Genomic DNA, 20,345 nt, shown 5'->3' on the forward strand with positions numbered 1-20,345 from the left:
AGCTATTGGATTTTGGCATTTTTCTGGTATTTTTCTATGATTTGCATAAATTAGAAGAAAAAAAATTGTGTTGTGATGAATTCTAACAATGGTTGTGAGACTGTGATATGGCTTGTGTGATTATCAAATCACAAAGGCTGTGATTTAATTAGTCTGATGTGCTGCGTGTTTCAAAGTGAAGCGCAGCACTGTGTTTATTTACACTAGGGATGTCACCATACCAAAAATCTAGTAGTCGGTACTGATGCCACCAAAAGTACACGATACTCGATACCCAAATCGATACCATGGTAATAAAAAGAACACTAATAATTAAACATTGACTCCTTTATTTAAACCTTTTGGTTTTGTCCCGTCCACTGCTATGGTTATCACAATGTCAAACATTGTAATTTCAGATTCACTGCCACATTTTAATACAGTCGTCACTCCTGAAACTTTGCAGTGTATATTTTGCATGAAAATTAAACTTGTATTCAAATTATAAATAGGTTGTACACAGAAAGTGAGCAAAGACACCCTTATAACCAATGAATGATAATCAACAATTTCATTTCAATTCAGCCGCAGCACAAGCTTAATGACTGAGTGAAAACTCCCATTATAATAAAAAAATCTGTCTAAACTATGTCTATATAATACATCGCTTATTTACTTTGTGTTTATACTTAACAAAACTGTTTGTGAGAGTGGAGAGCTCAAGCTGAACGAACTCTGACGATTATGACTTGCATGCCTCTGATTGGCCATTACCTTCACATGCTCAACAAACATATCTGTGATTGGTTACAATGCTCAACGCTGCAAAAACAGGTTGCAAATTGAAATTTTTTACACCCTTCATAGACACTCACACAAATATGGGACCGTTTGAAGGCAGCCACCTGTCAGCAAGTCGGTACTCGGTATTGCTGGTACTGTGGAAAGGCTGGTATCATTACGTTTTTAAAGATCTTAAGGATTGACTTGGTATTGAAATACCAGTACTTTTGTCTTTTTTTGACAACATGCAAGCAGCTCATGATCTGGGCCCATATTCGCAAAACATCTTCCCAGACAGCAACCAGTGTTGGCCCGAATCCAGCCAGATATGGGCCGGATCTAGGCCAACACTATGTTGCTGTCTGGGTTAAGACAAAATGTAGCTCATAACTCGCCGATTTAGGAGAAAATCTTTAAAATAATGGGCGTGTCAGTCCTAAATTTAGGACTCTTAAATGTTTGCTCTAAGAGTATTTCACAAAGAGTTTTAGCGCTAAAACAAGCCCCTAAATCTGTGAAACATTAGGAGTAGGGTAGAGGACTTCTAAGTCACTAAAACTAAACCACAAACTATTCTAAAATGGCTGTTGCCAGCAGTCTGCCTCAGAACATGAACATTTTAGAAACATTTGATGATAATGAGCTTCTAAAAAGGTATCACCTTTTGTTTCGGTGGTTATCCCAACTCCAGATTTTCCTTTGATTATATCCTTGTTTTCATTAACCAGTTGGGCAAGAAGTAACAGCTGTGCTTGCATCCAGTTTGGTTTTCTTTTACATTTGCATGTCTTACTATCAGCCAAGATTATTCTGCTCTGTTAATTAAAAGGCTGTTTATATGCATATTCACTAATTGTTTACAAGAAGCACACATGTACAAGGCTGACAATTAGCTGAATACTTGTTTAATTAGTGACACTTAGCCTGCATTTTAAAATCTTTATTTGAATGTGGCAATTAACATTTTTATTTTTAAACCAGGCAACATAATTGCGCTCTACAATATTTCTATGAATAAATCTCCGACAAAGACTATCAGCCAATCCCTGTGTGCATAGTTAGTAAGTATGCTGACATCATCCATAGCAACGAGGTCAACCTCGCCCTTACTCTTAGCTTAAGACTTCTCTCTATTCCTTAGTAAAATTTGTCTCAGCAGCTTTGTGAATAGGTTTTATGAGAAAACTCTTAGCTAAAAACTTTTACTGTTATTTAGGAGAACTCTTAGTGGGAAGATAAAATGTTTTGTGAGTACGGGCCCTGATGTTTTCAGTGTCTCTGAGCAGCTCGGTTCACATTAAAAGATGCTCCACAACAGCTCATCTTTCCATGTGCTCTTAGGTTGGGTTGCTTGTAACGTGCATTGCATAATGCAACACACATTAACAACTTCCAAAATTTGTAATGAAATTGATTATAAATCTGTTATGAGCAATAGAGAAGCTTGAAGGTCAGCAGTTTTCCGCAAAAAAAAAAAAAAAAGCAAAGCAAAGAAATTAAGACTGCCATATTAGTATTGTAATTGTGACTGTTGTTGTCATGATTGAGTTCAGTTAGGTTCTTCATCATGGACTTTCAGTTTATTCACAGTCAGTTTCCTGTTTCAGTTACCATGGACATTCATTAACGAGCACACCTGTTTGTATATAGTTCATCACCATTGTATATTTAAGTTGCTCACTTCCTCTTCTTCCTTGTCTGGCATTGTTTGTGTTAATGTTTGCATCCTGTCTCGAGTTTGTTATATTAAATATTACTTTTGTTTGTACCTGACTGTTCTTCTTTATCATCTTGGACAAAAGGTGGCAGAAGTTCTATATAATAAAATAAAATAATTATGATTGTTATATGATTGTTAACTTTATTTTTATTAAAATTTAACAGTACAATAGTAATATATATCTTTTTAATTAAATAATTTAATTTATATCTATAATTTTAATGATAACAAATTAAATTATTATTATTATTATTATTATAATTGTTCTGTTTTTGAAAGTAATTTATTTGTCTTCTCTTGCAGTGCCTCGTTCAATACTGCGTCCTACCTGGGACTGGAGGACCAAACCTGAGAGCCGAGACTTTGATGAGCTCAATCACATACTGCAAGAGAGCAAGAAGCTCGGCAAAGCCCTGGAGAACCTGTCCCGCAGTAAGTGAACCAACAACTACCCAGTGAAGCACATGCATGGAAATCTTAAAGGGATAGTTCATCCAAAAATTAATTACTGACCCTCATGTCGTTCCAAACCCATAAGACCTTTGTTCATCTTCAGAACACAAATTAAAATTAAACCCATGAAAGATTTATGTTATTTAAAAAAATTAACATCGGTTTATATATATATATCTTGGACTATGGGACTATAGTATTGGACTATACTGATATGATGACTACAGCTACTGAAAGAGCTTACAGGTGGTGATGGATATAAGCATAGACCGGGGGTCTGCAACCATCAACGTCAAAAGAGCCATTTTAGCCCCTTTCCCACCGAATAAAATTCACGTGGAGCCACAAAATATTTGTCATTTACCACTGTATCATTCATATAAAAGACTTATAAAAGAAAAACAGACATAAACCCAGAGTTTGCGCCACGGTAACTTCCATCAGGGGGGCATTCGAATTTCTAGGGGGGGCACAAATCACGTTTTGTGTGTGTGTGTGGGAGGGGGGGTTCGGGTGGGAAGCATGCAATCTGTGATTGTGCACAATTGCTGAAACTCGCTAAAGTGTGCAATCGCTTTCTTAATGTGCGCTGTTTTATTGGTTTCACTTTCGAAATCGATCACATTCAGCAAGGAGGGGAGAGGATGGAAAGTGGGGGGTCACAGTAACTTGTTTAGGGGGGAATGCCCACGAATGCGAACTGCGATAGCGGGATGCCTTTGTCCATATTAGGGATTTTCTGGCACGTCATAAGTTATTATTACTTCTATCATATGAGCCGTTTCGGACTTTCTGCGCGAGAGCGCCCGCCGGCTTCAAGTATGAGTGAAACAGCGCATGAGAGTGTTCAGCGCTCCGTGATGTTGTATCCAAAAGAACATGACTATCTTGTCTCTTTTAATTTAAATCTAGATTTATTCACATTGGCCCTTGAAAACCTCTACTTGAACACACTTGCTCGTCAAAAAGTGAAGGGGAAGAGTTTAGGTTTTATTAAAAGTCGGGGGGGGGGGCACTTCCCCCGCGTTTTGTCCACCCATGCTACCGGGAGCCACTGCAGAGGGATGAAAGAGCTGCATGCGGCTAGGGAGCCGCAGGTTGCCGACCCCTTTGCTTAAACCAAACGCCGTACCATCGATTTTTCTAAACGTCTCTGGATCTCGTGGGAAATCCGTGCTGAGAAACTCCTCCAGTGGCCACGGCATCATGATTAGCGTTGGCATGTTTACATCCTAACAGGATGGCGTAGCGTTTCTTGTCTCAGCTGTTTGTAAGCTCTTTCAGTAGCTGTGGTCTACTAAAAGCCTCAAAAGCATCAGGGCTAAAGAATCCACGGGCATCTTCCCATTCTTTTCTCCTCTTCTTATTGCTAGGAAAGTAGTGAAGGCCCAGAGTCGGCCCAAGGCATAAGCGAACTAAGTGGCTGCTTAGGGCCCCGTGGCCACCAGAGGGCCCCCAAGAGTAGTCTAGATGAAATGACCGTTTATTTTATTTTATCTTATATTCGTGATATATGCCAATGGACAGTGGTAATTATACAAAAGTTAAATATTAAATAATTACATATTCTATACATATAATTTTTATTATTTCCATAGCGATGTGTCATGCAGGCACAATGAGCATGTTGATAATAACCTATGCGCCGGACGCTGCCGTGTGGATCCGTCGGATTAACATCACGTAAATTCACCTATTTCTCCCGAAATACATGAAAGTAAGTGGTCAGTTAGCTGGGAGAAAAACAGAGTAAACTTTATGGTAACCTACACAATGTGTAGACTATTTGATAGGAATAAAACATGTCGTCCATTAATTGAAAGTATTATTATTGCCGCTTTCCACAGAAATCAGCGCATAACGTTAGCCTATTTAACAAATTAAATGTATTTTTTTTCACTTAACTGAAGTGTATTGAAATGTCTGAAACCTAAAATAAACTGTATTTGGTTGAAAACACTGAACAGTTATGAAATATGAAAAGCACAGAGCGCGTCTTTCTTTTTATTTTTTTCTGAGCTCGTCTTTCTCAGGCTCAGCGCCAGCCAAAGCGATCGCGTTTTGGGGGTGGAGGGGATTCAACATGGCACAAATTTGTGGCACAAATCAGAGGTGCGTTTCTCAAAACCATTGTTAGCTAACTGTGGTCGTTATTTCCACTGAACTCTATTTGTAACGACAGAACTTGCGACCATAGTTGCTTTTCGGAAATGCACCCCTGGTCAGATCAGTAAAAATTGCCATAACTTATATATTTTTGTAATAACAATAAGCTTCTGTTTCATAAACTGATAACATCTTAACAATATTTACCTCAGCCTACATTTTGCGTCTTTGCTATTATATTCCAATATCATTATGCCTCAATTAGCTAGATATAAATTAAGAGTTGTTGTTTTATATTTACAGATGCTCTCTGTTGTGTTTAATATTTATTATAAAAAGTATGACTTGTAATAAAAGTACAACTGGGGGACCCATACTCGGAATTTGTACTTTGCATTTAGTGTACACACAGTAGTGAACATACACCCAGAGCAGTGGGCAGCCAATGCTGCAGCGCCCGGGGAGCAGTTGGGGGTCCGGTGCCTTGCTCAAGGGTCTCACCTCAGTCGTGGTATTGAAGGGGGAGAGAGTGTTGAGTATTCACTCTCACCCCCTACAATCCCTGCTGGACCCGAGACTCAAACCCACGACCTTCAGGTTATAAGGCCAACTCCCTATCCATTAGGCCACAACTGCCCCCTAAGCAACACAGCTACAACAAACACTGATAATGGGTGTGTTAGATTTATAGTGTGTGAATAATCAAGCTTTGACAATAACCAGTCATATTGGCGGCACCAAGGGGCCCCCAAATAAAATTCTGCTTAGGGCCCCATAAAGGCTTGAGCTGGTGAAGGCTCTTCTCTTGTTGCCCTTCGACTGAAAATTACAACCAAAAACCATACAATGTGGTATCATATCAGTATTTTATTTTCTGAGTTGTGTATTCCGAGTTGTGTTGTGGTAAAAAGCGCCGGTAGCTCACAGAGTGCAACCATTTGACATCATCGACGCAGAATGTACTGTGCACATAAAATAATGGCGACCCCCATAGTTTAAAAACTATGCCTAATGTTTTAAATAACATACATTTTTCATGGGTTTTCTACTACATATTTCAGTAAGAGACATCATTTACGTTATATTAAGCTATACACGTCTTAATACCCAGGGATCCCTTTAAGATAATTTTGATGAAATCCGAGAGCTTTCTGACTTTCCAACACAACTGAAACTTTTTATGGCCCAGAAAGGGTCATAACATTATAGTTGAACCACTGATGTCACATGGACTATTTTAATGATGTCCTTACTACCTTTCTGGGCCTTGAACATGTCAGTTGCATTGTTGTCTATGCAAGGTTAGAAAACTCTCGGATTTCATCAAAAATATCTTAATTTGTGTTCTAAAGATGAAGGTCTTATACGGGTTTGGAATGACATGTGGGTGTGTAATTATTGACAGAATTTTAATTATTAAAATTGAACTATACCTTTAAGGAATAAACTGTGCCACTGTGAAATTTCTTTATTTTTAAAAAATATTCTAAAATAAACTCATTGCGTTGCAGCTAAAGGCTCTCTAGGTCAGTGGTTCTCAACTGGTGAGTCATGACCCCAAAATGAGTTTTAGGATCGTTCTGACAGCAGGAAAAAAGCAATGCCAGAAGCAAATAATAAAATACAGCAAATTATAAATAAACTAAATAAATAGGCTTATCAACTACATATTAAAAAAATATACTCAAGGTACTGTGTTGTACCTTCTGAGTCCTGAAAACCAATTGAGAACCTCTAATTTAGAGTGTCCAATAAACTATTTTCTGAAGACATTGATTTGTGAATTATTTCTTTTGCACAGGCATTGCTGTCTCCGATGACTTTGACCTGGTATGATGCTTTTTATTTCTTTTTATCTGATATGCTATCTTGCAGTAATAGAAATCAAATACTGTTATGGATTTGTTTAGGAGATGAAGAAAAGCCTAGTTTGTTTGTGGTTTGTGTGTAGACTCAAATCAAAAAGAGGAAAAGAGAATCCAGCTAAAACATCTGCCTTATTCATATTTCTCAGAATACAGTACAGTTTTTAAACTTTAATAGCCTGTGTCTTTTTGGCAGTTTGCCAAGGCTTCCCTCTGTTCCCAATTTGGTATTTCAAATGAATATTAAAACATTTAGCTATTAATGCAAATGAATTTCTTCCTGTACCGCTGTTATAGAGGACATTTTCTCATAATTGCCTGTTGCTGATAAACTACTGCAAAAATGTAATGTCAAAGCTGAATTTTTTATTACTGCTCACCATGCGTATCCTCCATTATTAAAATCTATTCACCGTAAAAATGACTGGCCACACAAGTAGCTTAGATAATGAGTCATACTTCAACATCAGTCCTTTTAATTATCACCTCTGTAAGCGATTACTCCTTTGCATAACCACAGATTGCTTAATGTTTATGTCTCTCTCCGTTCCTCTCTCCTTTTCTGTTCGTCACACCTTGGACTCCTTTTCAAAGGACCCTCGGGCGTATAACTCCATACTGAGGCCGCGGGTGGTGGGTGAGTGGGTGGGCCGTGAGGAGGAAGATTCTGACCCCCTTGCGGCTGAGATGCTTCAGCCCCCTGTCCCAAGAGCCAAAACTGAGGGTTGGGTGAGCAAAGACAACAGCCCTGTTGGAAGGTGAGACACACTTATGTATTTCATTGGATTATATGCTTGTCTTTCAAAACCCTTAAGACTTACTTTCCTTCTTTGAACACAAAAGGTGATATTTAGCAAATTGTCCAGGCCGTTCTTTTCCATTCAATGAAAATCATGGCCATCAAAAAAATAATAATAAATAAAAATATATATACTGTATACATTATAAAAAATTATAATAAATAAGTAAATAAATACAAAGTGAAAATGAGAAAAAAATGTCTGCTGTGGTTGACAGAACTTTATTGTAAAATATATACAGTATATTAAGTTTTATATAAAGATATTTCACTTTAATTTACATTAAACACATATATTGTATCAACTGAAATAACAGATTTGAGTAATTTGGTATATTTTTACCTTTATAATATACTGACAACCACCTTAAAAATACAGGTGGTAAAGAGAAAGACATGATTAATCAAAGCTCAGCACATGTAGCTTTTCCACAAACTGAGGTAATAACTAATATATAGAAGTTGAATAATGTTATACAAAGTACCATCATTTTAACACATGACACCAAAATAATACAATACACAACTGATAAAAAGGCATAAACAAAGCTTATATAAAAGAAAAACTATGTAAATTTATGGTTTTATGCTGTAAATTATATGATTACTTCATGAAAATTACATAAAACCTCTCATTATAGATCTATCATAATTTTTCACCTATAAAGTAATGATTTTTTTTTAACCGTAGCATTTTTACAGTCTTTTACTGTTAAAATTATTATCATTTTTTACAGTGTGGCTTCAGAATACGCATAATATAGTGCATGTGTCATGTGGATTATTATTTTTGATCCTTTATGGTGCATTTTGTTGTCTTGGAGATTTGACATCCCATGGTCCCCATCCACTTTCATTGTATTTGTGTTTCTCTGCATTTTTACTTCCTCTTAAGTTGTTGAAAGGAAAGATCATGAGAGTCCATCACATTCTAATTTGTTCTAGAAGATAAGGGAGTTTATTTACATAGAAAAAGTGCCGTAATAAAGTGAGCCAGAGTTTAATAAAGCACATGTCATACTGTATAATGTACTTTCTCTCAGTATCTCCATAAACCCTGCATAAATCCCTGGAGGGGAAAAGTTATTTGAATGTGTCTGCATCGCACAGCTATATCTTTAAAAAAGCAATTGTAGCTCCTCGACCCTTTAAAGACGTTACCAGGGTGATTTTAATTGGCTGGTGTTTGAGTGGAGGGCAGAGGCTGGCCGCAGAGAATGCGGCTAATTAGAAAGGATCAGATATTAAATAATAAATCATATTCATAAGCTGGCTGACAAAAGAGACTTCATTCCATTAAAATATTCTCTCACTTGATTACAGTAAATTATGGAGCCTCGGGTCGATAGCGCAGGCGTCTCCAGTGCACATAGCTGTACAAGCATTGCCAGAGACTTTCATTACAAAGGACGAAGGCAATGGGCTGCTGTGATCTCTAGCCTTTGTCCTCATCAGTATGAATGAATCATTACTAGAGTAAACACATTCTCCTCTAGCACTGTGCTGTTGGGCTGCTGCTGTTCATTACGCATGTTTAGACTTTTGAACAGTTCATTACAGTTGATGCTATGTAGTTTTTATAACAAAACATTGAGCACTGGATTGATTTTTACTGAATATATTTATTATAGGGCGTGTTTAGGATGTGTGGATGTTGTGGATTGAATTTTATTTGTGTAGTAATTGAGTAACGCTTTCGTTGATTATTTTTTGCATGTGAATTCATCTGCTGATGCTGACGTAATACTGCACTAAAATACTAAATGACCAAGTATATGTTTTACATTCAGCTCTCAATTTTAAACAATTTAATGCATCCTTGCTGAATAAAAGTACTTGTTTCTTTAAAAAACAAATCTTACCGACCCCAACCTCTTGAACGGTGAAGTACTTCCAGTAGTACTTTATGAACCAGTTCTTTTTAGTACAGTGCGATCAGTGCACTTTGATTCCCAAGCAAATGACTCTTATGAGTGGTTCTTTTTAGTGATTCAGAGACATACAGTGCAACCAGTGTGGCTAGATTCCTGAACAAATGGTTGTTATTAACCATTTAATGAATCAAAAATATACAGCACAACCAACATCTTCCTACTCCTGAACATAGACTGTAAAAAAGAACTTCCTTCCACTATAGAAAAGTGAAGCCAAAATATCCCAGTATGCCCGCTGTCAGCTTACACATATGACGGAATTTGGAACCCGAGTCTTTGCAGTGAGGTGGGCATTTTTATAACATTAAATATGTAACTAAAAGCAAAAAATTAAATCAGCATGATAAGAGCTACCCAAAATGATGTAAACCATCTTTTGAAAAAAAAAAAAAAAAAAAGTATGTGAAGTGTAATTTGATAGTTTGACTTACGTCCCCATTCGTTTACATGCAGATAGCAGAGTGAACTATACTTCAGCCAGACACTAGATGGCTATAGAAATGATTTTGCTTCCCTTTTTAGGGTGTGAGCGGCACACTTGTTCCTAAATGAATGGTTCTTATTGAACCAAAAACACACAGCCAACAACTGATTGTGAGATTAAGTCAGCGTAGTTTTGTGTTTTGGACTCTTATTTTGAAGTATAGTTTTGTTCCCATTGTTTCTGTGTTCAGTTTTCTGTTTAGTTCCTGTTTTACTTGTTGCATTGCCATCATAGATAGGCTACGTTCACACTGTCAGTTTTTGGGATTGACAACCGCATTTTCTTTACAGGTGTGTCTCTAAATTTCTCGTTCACACAGCAGTTTACAGTTGCGTTTGGAATACAGTCTGTATGTACATGCAACGGGAGTCAAGCCCGTATTCCTGACCAGTAACCATAGCGACAGTGACCAAAGTAAAATCAAAGATGGCGACATCCATAAAACTGAAAGACTTGTCACTTTCTGACACGACAAGAGTCCAATCAAGCCGCGAGTTCTTTCGTCAAATCTTCATTAACCAACAGCAGCTTTTAAATTTGGGTGGAGAGTGGAGCATTGAAATCGTAAATAACCGAACTGTGTGTGAACGTAACCGTATTAAGGACTCTAATACAGCACTGACATCCGTATTCTGTTGCTATGTGTATGTGGCCTTACAGTATGTACAGGTAGATGCCCTATTAGAGGCTTTTTCTATGGGCCGCTATACGAAAGGTGTCTGCCATATTGGAAAAATCAAAGACGATCTGTGAACACTTGAGAGTAAGTTGCCTGTATGTCTGCAACCCTATACACATTTAGACTTTAGCAGATGATTTTGCTAAACTAACACAATACAACAAGACTAAGAAATTAGCTAACATAACATAAAAAGTTACCACTGTTTAAAAACCTGTAATATTAAGTTTATACATATTAAAAACACAAACCAATACTTTTCTACCTGTGAAAGTTTACCCAATTTCCTCAGGAATTTAAATTTCGGTGGTTTTGACAACCAGAGGCTGTGCAATTTTGTGATCTTAAAACTCATTTAATTTTATTGTAAGTGACGACACATTGACCCTTCCAAGATGGCAGATGCATCGTGTTATGGGTCCCGGGCGCGGAACACGCAAGCAGATTAAAAGTACCTGAATTGTCAGGAGAAACAAAAGCACACGCAAACTTCAGTGTCTTTCCGCTGACGCAGCTTGTTAGCATCTGAGGTAAACACAACCCGCATCACCATGGTAACCCACAGCGCGAGCTTTCTCTGGTGGCTAGATCTGTATTGATTCAAACTCAGTCTTTAGTGGTGATAATTGATAGAGGACTATGTGCACAGTAAACTCTTCGCATAAATAAATAAATACATAAATAAATATTAATAACAAAACAAACATTCCAGTTGTGAATACACAATGGTATATCACAATCAACCTGTCTGGAGCTTTCGAATGTGGCATCTACCTATACATATCTTTGTTGCCTACCTTGTTTGTTTCCTTATTTTTGTCTGTTTCCATAGTTGCCTATCAGTATTCTCGCCTTGTTATGGTGTTTTTATAGAGTGTTTATAGAGTTTTTATACCCCAGTGTTTCCTGTGTACACTGAAACCCATAACAGTGTCTTTTAATAATTGATCATAATAGTGCTCTGCTCTCGTCCAGTTTACATTCTTGATGTTTAAAGCAGTGGCGCATGACCAAGTAATCAGTGTAGCTTCCCCTCTGTTGGTCAAAATTATCACTACAGTACAAGTACATTTTAGTTGGCCATTTTTTGAATGTATTTGCAGTCTGTTTTGAACTTGCTGACATTTCCGGAGAGAAGACACCAAAAAACGGGACTGTCTCCAGATAATGGGGACGTCTGGTCACTCTAACTGACAGCTCTAGTCCAAACCTTGCTTTGTCATTCAAGACATGAATCTGCAAGTCCAAATCTCCATGAGCAGGGGATACAGATCTTCTCAATATCCCTGCACACGTGTTGAAGCACAGCAGGGCTGTTTTCAACACCTGTTCTGCAATTTGACATAGAGGAAGAAAATGGCAGCTGCTCTGTATAATGACCACCGCCTTCCCTCTTCTGGAACAAAACACTGTTTTTCCCTCATAACCTCACCCTAGAACAGCAAGGCTCTCCTTAGCTGTCAGTCTTCAGGCGCTGCAGACAGACAGTGGAGGACGTCTGGGAGAGTGCCGAAGCTGCTGGGAAATTAGGTGGATTAGAGAGAGGTGGATTCTGGGAAGGGTTATTGTGACTGATTATAGAGATGATAAAGCCCCAGTGTGGGACTCCCATTCCCTTTACACACAAGCAACATATTATAAAGCGTAACCCCCTCGTTCTCTCTCTTTTCTACCCTCCTCCCTTTCTGTTTCCATCTAACTCCTACGCTCCACATCACTCTTCTTTCCTTACATTCATAAACATCCCCATCAACCCACTCTCACTGCAGGGATCCAGCCAAAGACATTCAAGGGGGCTAAATGCTCAGATGTACAGTTTTGACACTTCTGCAATCCCTATAGTGCCTAGTTTAGTTTTGATTAAGGGCTGGGAGTCAATCCCACTGTTCTTGTGCTGGCATCAGACATTTAGTTTTGTAATTACTTTGTTTGCAGCAGCTCCAGAATGATTAGTCACATGGCATTTACAGCTCAGGTGACTGACTCAAAAAAACAAAAAACAAAACCTGGCTGCAGAATTTAGCATGCGTGAGAAGACTAGTTCAGATTTTTTAAAGATCCTTTTTTTTTTTTTTTAGTAGCTTGCATCATTAAACCAGTAAGTGGCTACCAGTGTCTTTTTGAGTCACTGAATCATTTTCTCAAGAAATTTGTAATTCTAATTCAAAAGTAGATCATGACTGAACCAGCACTTTTTCCCTATTTTATCATCTGGTAACTATTCCATCAATTAGAATGATCATTGTCAGTACCAAAAATAAAATTTTAAACTATAATTATTGTAACAATAATAAAAAAATAATAAATAATAATAATGATTATTATTATTTAGTTATTTAATGTTGTTCCGACTGATTACAATTATCAGTGTCAGTGTTCACTTATTTATACTCTAAGCCTTGTTGGATGGAATGTAATAAAACCATGGCTACAAAAAATAAGTTCAGGAAAATTTGATTTTGTAGGCTTTGCTTGTCTTATGTAAATAAAGTATCCATTATATATGCAAATACAAGAGGGGAGGCAGAAAGTTCACTGCTAATGAGTATTGTGTATCACTGCCATCTGTAAAAGCTGCATCTACTAAACCACCAGCTGACCCACGATCTGTAAATCTGCACTCACCACACTTCCCACTTACTACATGACACTTCCCAAATCATTCGCACTTAAAACACAGATTTGCCATGTGCATTTTGAGGCATATTGAGGTTTCTGTCAGCAACCGATTGAGAATGACATTCTTATTATACTGACCTATTTGCAGCATTTTGTTTGGTTAAATTTCATGGCACCATTCATCCTTACTCCATTCCTGTTGGATGGCTTTCACATTTACAGCCAGTTGACTCCTCGTGGCCCTTGTGGTCTGTGTAATTTCAAGCTATTTACATCATGGTTATTCCATATTACTTCATTCTCAGCTTTGGTTTTGTGGTCTTGATTCTGTGGATACAATCTGTTCTGCCAGGAGGACATTGTGGAGAGTTTCTCATCCCACAGGAACGCGACAGCAGTTCAACAGTACAAATTTAGTTCTGTCTAACAAGGCTTCACGTCTCCATACCAACCCACGCAAGGGCTTACATAGTTTCATTAAATTGCATTCATCTGAAGAAATACGCTCTCACTTTCATTTTATTTTAGTAGAGCAGCCGCAGATTCATTGTTTGAAACGGTCTAATGATTTGAACCCTGGTCGGGCCCCATATGTGAGACAAGCTCTTCTGCATGACAGGAGCAGAAATGAGTAAATTGAATGTTTCCATTTATGAAACTTGTTTCTAAATCATTATTTGTATCAGCTGTGCTTCACTGCACTCTGTTTACCGCATTCCCCTCCACTAGAACAAGTGCCTTATTAAGTGAAATGACAGGATAAATCAGGTCACTAATTCCACCTATTTAAGCCAGACTGAGCTGGAGTTGTCACTACAGTAACATTTGTATTAATGTGAAACTCTACCAGGGTCCTGTCCTGTTTTTTATACTGAGATATTGTGGGCTGAATGCTATTGTGAAAATGATTGTTTTGCTCTTCTATGCATGAAACAATTAATGTAGTGCCATAGAGGTTTAATGGAGTGATGGATTCATACAGCTCTCTGCCCACAGAATGAATAGCATATTTTGTTTTCAGAGCTTTCATCGGTTCATACTCTTACTGTGATAGTCTGTTCGTTTTATTTGAATATATTACCCTGTAAAAAAATAAGTGTAATTTTAACTGTAAAATTTTGTAAAAATGCTACTGAAAAAAACCTGTTAATAGGTTAACAGTATGTTCCCGTACTATGTACAAGGAAAAACTGTAAAAGATCTAACCAGACATTTCATGTAATTTTACAGTAAAATGCTGTTAATTGTACAGTTTTTAGGACTAAAAAATAATAAATTGATGTATAATTTACAGTCAAAAACTACCAGAATTCACTGCGTGAAAGTATATTGTTTTAATAATCATGTTTTTTAATAGTTTATGTTATCAGTTATGTACATTTGGGCTTTATGTTACATATTCTGTTGTTTATTGAAAGTTTATTGCATTATTTAAGTATCATGTGTGTTACCAAGATGGTGTTTTGTGTTTGCATGAAGGACTATGAATATATAGTGTACCTTCTATATATTAGTATATACTTCTGCTTGTGGCGAAGCTACTTGTGATGAGCTTTGATTCTTCATGTGGCTTTCTCTTTTACCACCTGCACTATTATGGTGGTTGTCAGTATGTTAAAGGTACAAAACAGATTTTAATTGCAGTGTGTGTTGTCGAATTTAGTGGTTTACATTCAAACTGTAATTTACAGTTTTGTTCTGTAAATGTGTTTACAGTTTTTCTGTATTTTTTACAAAATTATTCTGGCAACCACAGCTGCCAAAATTATTTAGTAAAACTACAGATTTTTTTTTTTACAGTGTACAGTAGGGTTCCAAAAAACTGAGATTGCATTGAAAATGAATAATTAAGGATTATTAATTATCATTCAAATGAATGATTAATCTAATTTGAACCTGGAATTAAAAGGGTGTTTTTAAGGGACATGAACAAAATGATAGGAAAAAGCTTTTTCTTGCAAAAGAATTGCGTTTACAGAGAAACTTTTCATCCATTCTCAAAAGAATGATGAAACTATATTTCAATCATTGAAATATAGTTTTGCCTCCCACCTAATGTTATTTCAGTCACAAAAGTTTTCAGAGCAAATGTAAATTTCTTGGCGGAACAAATTTTTTTGCATTTTTATGAGTGAATATAAAGTTTATTGGGGGAATGTATACAGTAAAAACTTTCTGAGAGAGCACAAACATTTTGCGAGAGAATGTATTTAAGTTTTGTGAGTAAATGTAAAGTTTCTCAGCAGAGTACAAATGCTTTGCGAAAGAACTCAAATATTTCTATCATGAAAGATCTCTGAAGATTTTAGCATGGTAATGGATATGTCAATGTATTTGGTCTTGGCAGAGTAGATCTGCTACACTGCTGCTGCTGTTGGTTATTGCTGTAGTTGTAGATTATTGCTGCTGCAAAGGAAATACAGGAACTTGCTACTACCAAAACATATGCTGATATGGTGCTGTAAGTATTAAAGACAAACTGCTGCTGCACAAATAGCATATATAATACCCCCTAGCAGATCTATACAGGTGGAGCTGGGGAAGATGGAGGGTTTCTGAGCTCTTTGAAATGCTCTAGTGAATGCTAACCATCCATTTAATTGAAAAGTAGCAAGCTCATTGGCTGCGAATGCAACATGAACCAATCAGCTTGTGCCAAGTCATTTAACGATGTGAATATCATCAGTTTACATTAAGGACTCATCAGCCTGTGCCATCTAGAGTTTCATGAGAGAACTTGGCATTTTTATGAGCAAATGAAATGTTTCTTGGGGAAATGTACAGTAGAAGTTTTGTGAGAGAGTGCAAACGTTTTGCGAGAGACCACAAGTGCTTTGCAACAAAACACAAAAGTGTTGTAAGTGGACGCAGACCTTCTCGGGGAATGCAACCATTTTACGTGAGAATGCAAAAGCATTGAAATATTTCTACTTGAATATTTTTGAAATGTTGTTGTTCCATCACCACCGTTTTGGGTTTGTTCAAAAGTGAAAAAATGGGAACTTTATGACATTAAATGAGAAAGAAATATGAAAGATTCTGCTTTATTCCTAGGTCACTAATAATACTTTGTATTGGAAAACAGTGACATTAAATTAGAAAAATATATAATGGAAACATGTTCACTAGTGGACATTTAAACAGAACCATGATACTGAATTAAATACCAGTTTACTTTATTCATACGCCATGGTATTTACACAGTACACCAGATATGTACCTGTTACGGGGCTGATGAGACATGAGACGTGCGGATCCATATGCAAAGCTTTATTACTAAACATGGTCATACAGGCAGGGTCGGGAGACAGCAGACAGGTATGGCAGAGGCAAGACAGAGCAATCCGTGGAGCAAGCGTGGGTCAACGATCAGCGAACAGTATCCAAAGGGGCAAGGCAGAGAGATAATCCAGAGTTGAGAGCAATAATCCAAACGGGGACGAACAGAGTCCAAACGGCAAGGCAAAGGGGTAAATCCAGGAAACAAAGGCAGGGTCAGACACGGCAAGATAAACAAGGCAAGGCAAGACAAGACAAGACAAGACTAAGAATATGGCTCTGTAAAGTAGCTATCGCTTGGGGAGTGATAAATGCTAAACAATACTCGGCCCCGAGCAAGAGCAAGTCCCAGGCTTATATGGTGTGTGGTGGTGATTGAAATGATGATCAGGTGTGGGCGAGATAGAGAACAGCTGTGCGTGTCGTCAGTGCAATGTATTGTGGGAACTGTAGTCCAGTGTGCTGTACGAGTCCATGTGGTGAGTGAGTGACATCTGGTGGCGAGTTAACGGAAGAGCATGGCCAGGATTCGTGACAGTACCATGGTACGTGGCTGTTTTTGTTTAGTTGTTGCTTATTATTTATCGAGCTATAGTGCTCATGTGGGAATTTCAGGTTCAAATCTGGCTTGTACAGTATTGTCTTGATCCTGGTCATTCCCCTTCTCTACTGTGAAATACAGCAAAAGGCCTACAAAATATTTCCATGCAATGCAGAATACAGTGAAAATGTAAACAGTATCTGTTCTGAATACTCTTTGTTTCTTCTTGTGTTTCATACAGTGAAATATGTGCTCATATGAATGTTTATGAGCACGGGGACATGTGTCGCAGCATTGCTGACACTGTAGTACACTACTGGAGAGTTGGGAATTGGCTGAGTGACACCCAATTAGGGAAAAAAGGTGAAAAGGGCTAAATGATTCATAGTAGAGAGATGTGCGGTATTAGCATAGCCATTAGCATAGTAATGTTCAACTCAGGATATTAAAACCACTCTGCTTTGGCCTTAACCTTTCGATTATCTGTGAATAAAAGTCGTGACGTATTTAAAGTCGTGACGTATTGTCAAGTATGGTGACCCATACTCGAAATTGGTGCTCTGCGTTTAACCCATCCAAGTGCACACACACAGCAGTGAGTAGTGAAGAAATGCACACACACACACACCGTGAACACACACCCGGAGCAGTGGGCAGCCATGCTGCAGCGCCCGGGGAGCAATTGGGGGTTCGGTGCCTTGCTCAAGGGCACCTCAGTCGTGGTATTGAGGGTGGAGAGAGCGCTGGACATTCACTCCCCCCACCTACAATCCCTGCCGGCTGGGGACTCGAACCCGCAACCTTTCGATTGCGAGTCCGACTCTCTAACCATTAGGCCACGACTTCCCCCAAATAATAATGTAATTTCAATAAGATACCAATCAAATTAAACCTCTGCAGACTATTTTTGTCGCTATTTGTTATTGAGACTTGGGAATAATTTTGCCAGTATAGGCATGCAAAGTGCAGCATATGTTCATTGTTCATTCAATTTATTTCTTCATCAATTTGCTTAACATTGAATAATTGATCTGGTATTTTTGGCCCAGGAGTGAACCCTATTTACTGGCTATTTTAATGATTTAAAGATTTGTAATATAGATAAAAGTACATTATTTGTTCTTTATGCCAATAAAGAAGCTTTATTTTTATGAGTGAACAGTACACTATCGCATAGACTCCTTAGGCAGAAGTTAATTGTGGAAGAAAGATTGGAGAATGACTTTGAAGTCTGTTGCTGAGATGACAGCCTGTTGATTTCAGCTGATCTTAAGTCAGTTTTCTCTTTTTTTCTCTCATATAAAGTTCAGGATAGAAGGATATTACAGCTCAGTGATTGTTTAGAATGATGGTGAATGATGGACTCCTGCTCAGATGCCAAGCTGAAATTGAGCTGAGTCCCATTTAATTTGAAGGACAGACCTGCAATGAGACATTCTGATGTATAAAAACAGATATATAAAGAAGAGACAATGTGTAAATATTATGCAACTACATAAATATTACATGGAGAAGAATGTATACAGTACTTCCTGCAATGAAGCCTTAGCAGAAGATGAACATGACGTAGTAGTGTAGTATTCCTCACTAGAATTTTTGACAATTTGATGTTGTCTTTCTGTCTATGGCATTTTCATTAATTGATGATTTATTAATTGACATCATTTTTCCAGAGCTAGAAATTAAAATTTGTAAAATTAAGCTACCTCATATGGTTTTCTAAGACCTCTTCAAAGGACCCACTGTTCTAGATGTTAAAGCTCTAATCAGTTTCCTCTCTCTTTCGCTCTCTGTCTGCAGCCTGAAAATGGAGACTAGGGGTAAAGGCCTAAAACAGCAGCAACAGAATCACAAGAAACTTCTGGCAGCCATGTTGTCTCAGGACTCGTTTGACTCCATGCCTGACTCGGCCCCCTCAGTCACTGAAGACGAGATGGAAGATGAGGATGATGCCATGGAGCTGCTGGGTAATGAGCGAACACACACGCACAGATATTCCTCCTCATAATCTACAGCAATCATATTCTCACACATACCCAAACACAATTACATGTTTGTTGCTTATATCACCACTGATTTTGTGTGATTTTTGTGAAATTGTGTCCTGAATGCCTTTTGATTACTGAAGCACATTCAGCATCATCTAAAGACTATCTCCTCATATGTGTGCTGTTACTAAGATTTCATATTTTCATGAGAGAGAGAGAGAGAGAGAGAGAGAGCTTACAAGTAGCATATATTATTTATAAAATTCTTTTAATATGTATTGTGAATTAGTAGAATGGCACTAAAAGACCAATAATTGTGCTGAAAATGATCTTTCACAAAAGATTCAGCTATGTAAACTATTAAAACTACTAAATTATTGTTGTTGATAAATTCAGATTATTCTACTAGGCTATAATATATTCTACATATACTACACCATATCAGTGTTGCACTATTGTTAAGTCAAACTATTATAACTGTTAAGTAGTCACACAAACTATTAAAAATCATTTTTAATAACTGAAATAAAGCTGAAATAGTATAAAATATAAATATTCAATGAAAAACATTTATTTAAAACAACATTTTTTATGGGTTTGAGTAATAAAATTAATACTTAAATAAAAATAAAGCTAAATAAAACTAATCAAATTGACAAATGCACATAAAATTACTAAAAATTGTATTAAAATTCAAATGAAAACTGAAAATGTAAAAATAAAAGCTAATTAAAAATATGAATAAATATTGCAATATTATATAAATAATACCAAAGTAACAATATATATATATATATATGGTTATAGACCACGGATTACAGATGGATAAGCAGACATCAGCAAACAGCACAGTCATAAAATTATACTTGGAAAAACAAGGACAAATGGCCGTGGATTGTATTATACTATTCTCAACAGATTGTTATTTTTAGAATCCCTATGAATCACTATGATTTATCCTCGCTGCTCCAATGATTACATGAGCGTGACATCCTAAGTCCCTGTTTCTGTGCCGGTGCCAGACCACCCCTCAGGTACCAGAGCTTTGTAGCAGTTTAGCTCTGTAGTGTTAGCATGTTGGTCCCTGCATGGGTGTAAGACGTAACCCAGCGCCTC

The 20,345-nt window shown here is 37.3% G+C and overlaps 1 protein-coding gene across 1 annotated transcript in view; it reads left to right on the plus strand.

The window, feature by feature from the left end:
• The window catches only part of LOC306865021 (uncharacterized protein C8orf34 homolog), a gene marked incomplete at both ends in the record, with an annotated part of 85,873 nt that overhangs the window by 16,596 nt on the left and 48,932 nt on the right, over window positions 1-20,345 (plus strand). The window contains 4 exons of the mRNA XM_079409349.1: window positions 2,786-2,914; window positions 6,843-6,871; window positions 7,501-7,664; window positions 19,042-19,208. Of these exons, the coding sequence (XP_079265475.1) occupies window positions 2,786-2,914; window positions 6,843-6,871; window positions 7,501-7,664; window positions 19,042-19,208 (489 nt within the window). The remainder of the gene's footprint in view (window positions 1-2,785; window positions 2,915-6,842; window positions 6,872-7,500; window positions 7,665-19,041; window positions 19,209-20,345) is intronic.

Source organism: Barbus barbus, assembly GCF_936440315.1.
Source record: "Barbus barbus genome assembly, chromosome: 46".
NCBI classification, from domain to species: Eukaryota; Metazoa; Chordata; class Actinopteri; order Cypriniformes; family Cyprinidae; genus Barbus; species Barbus barbus.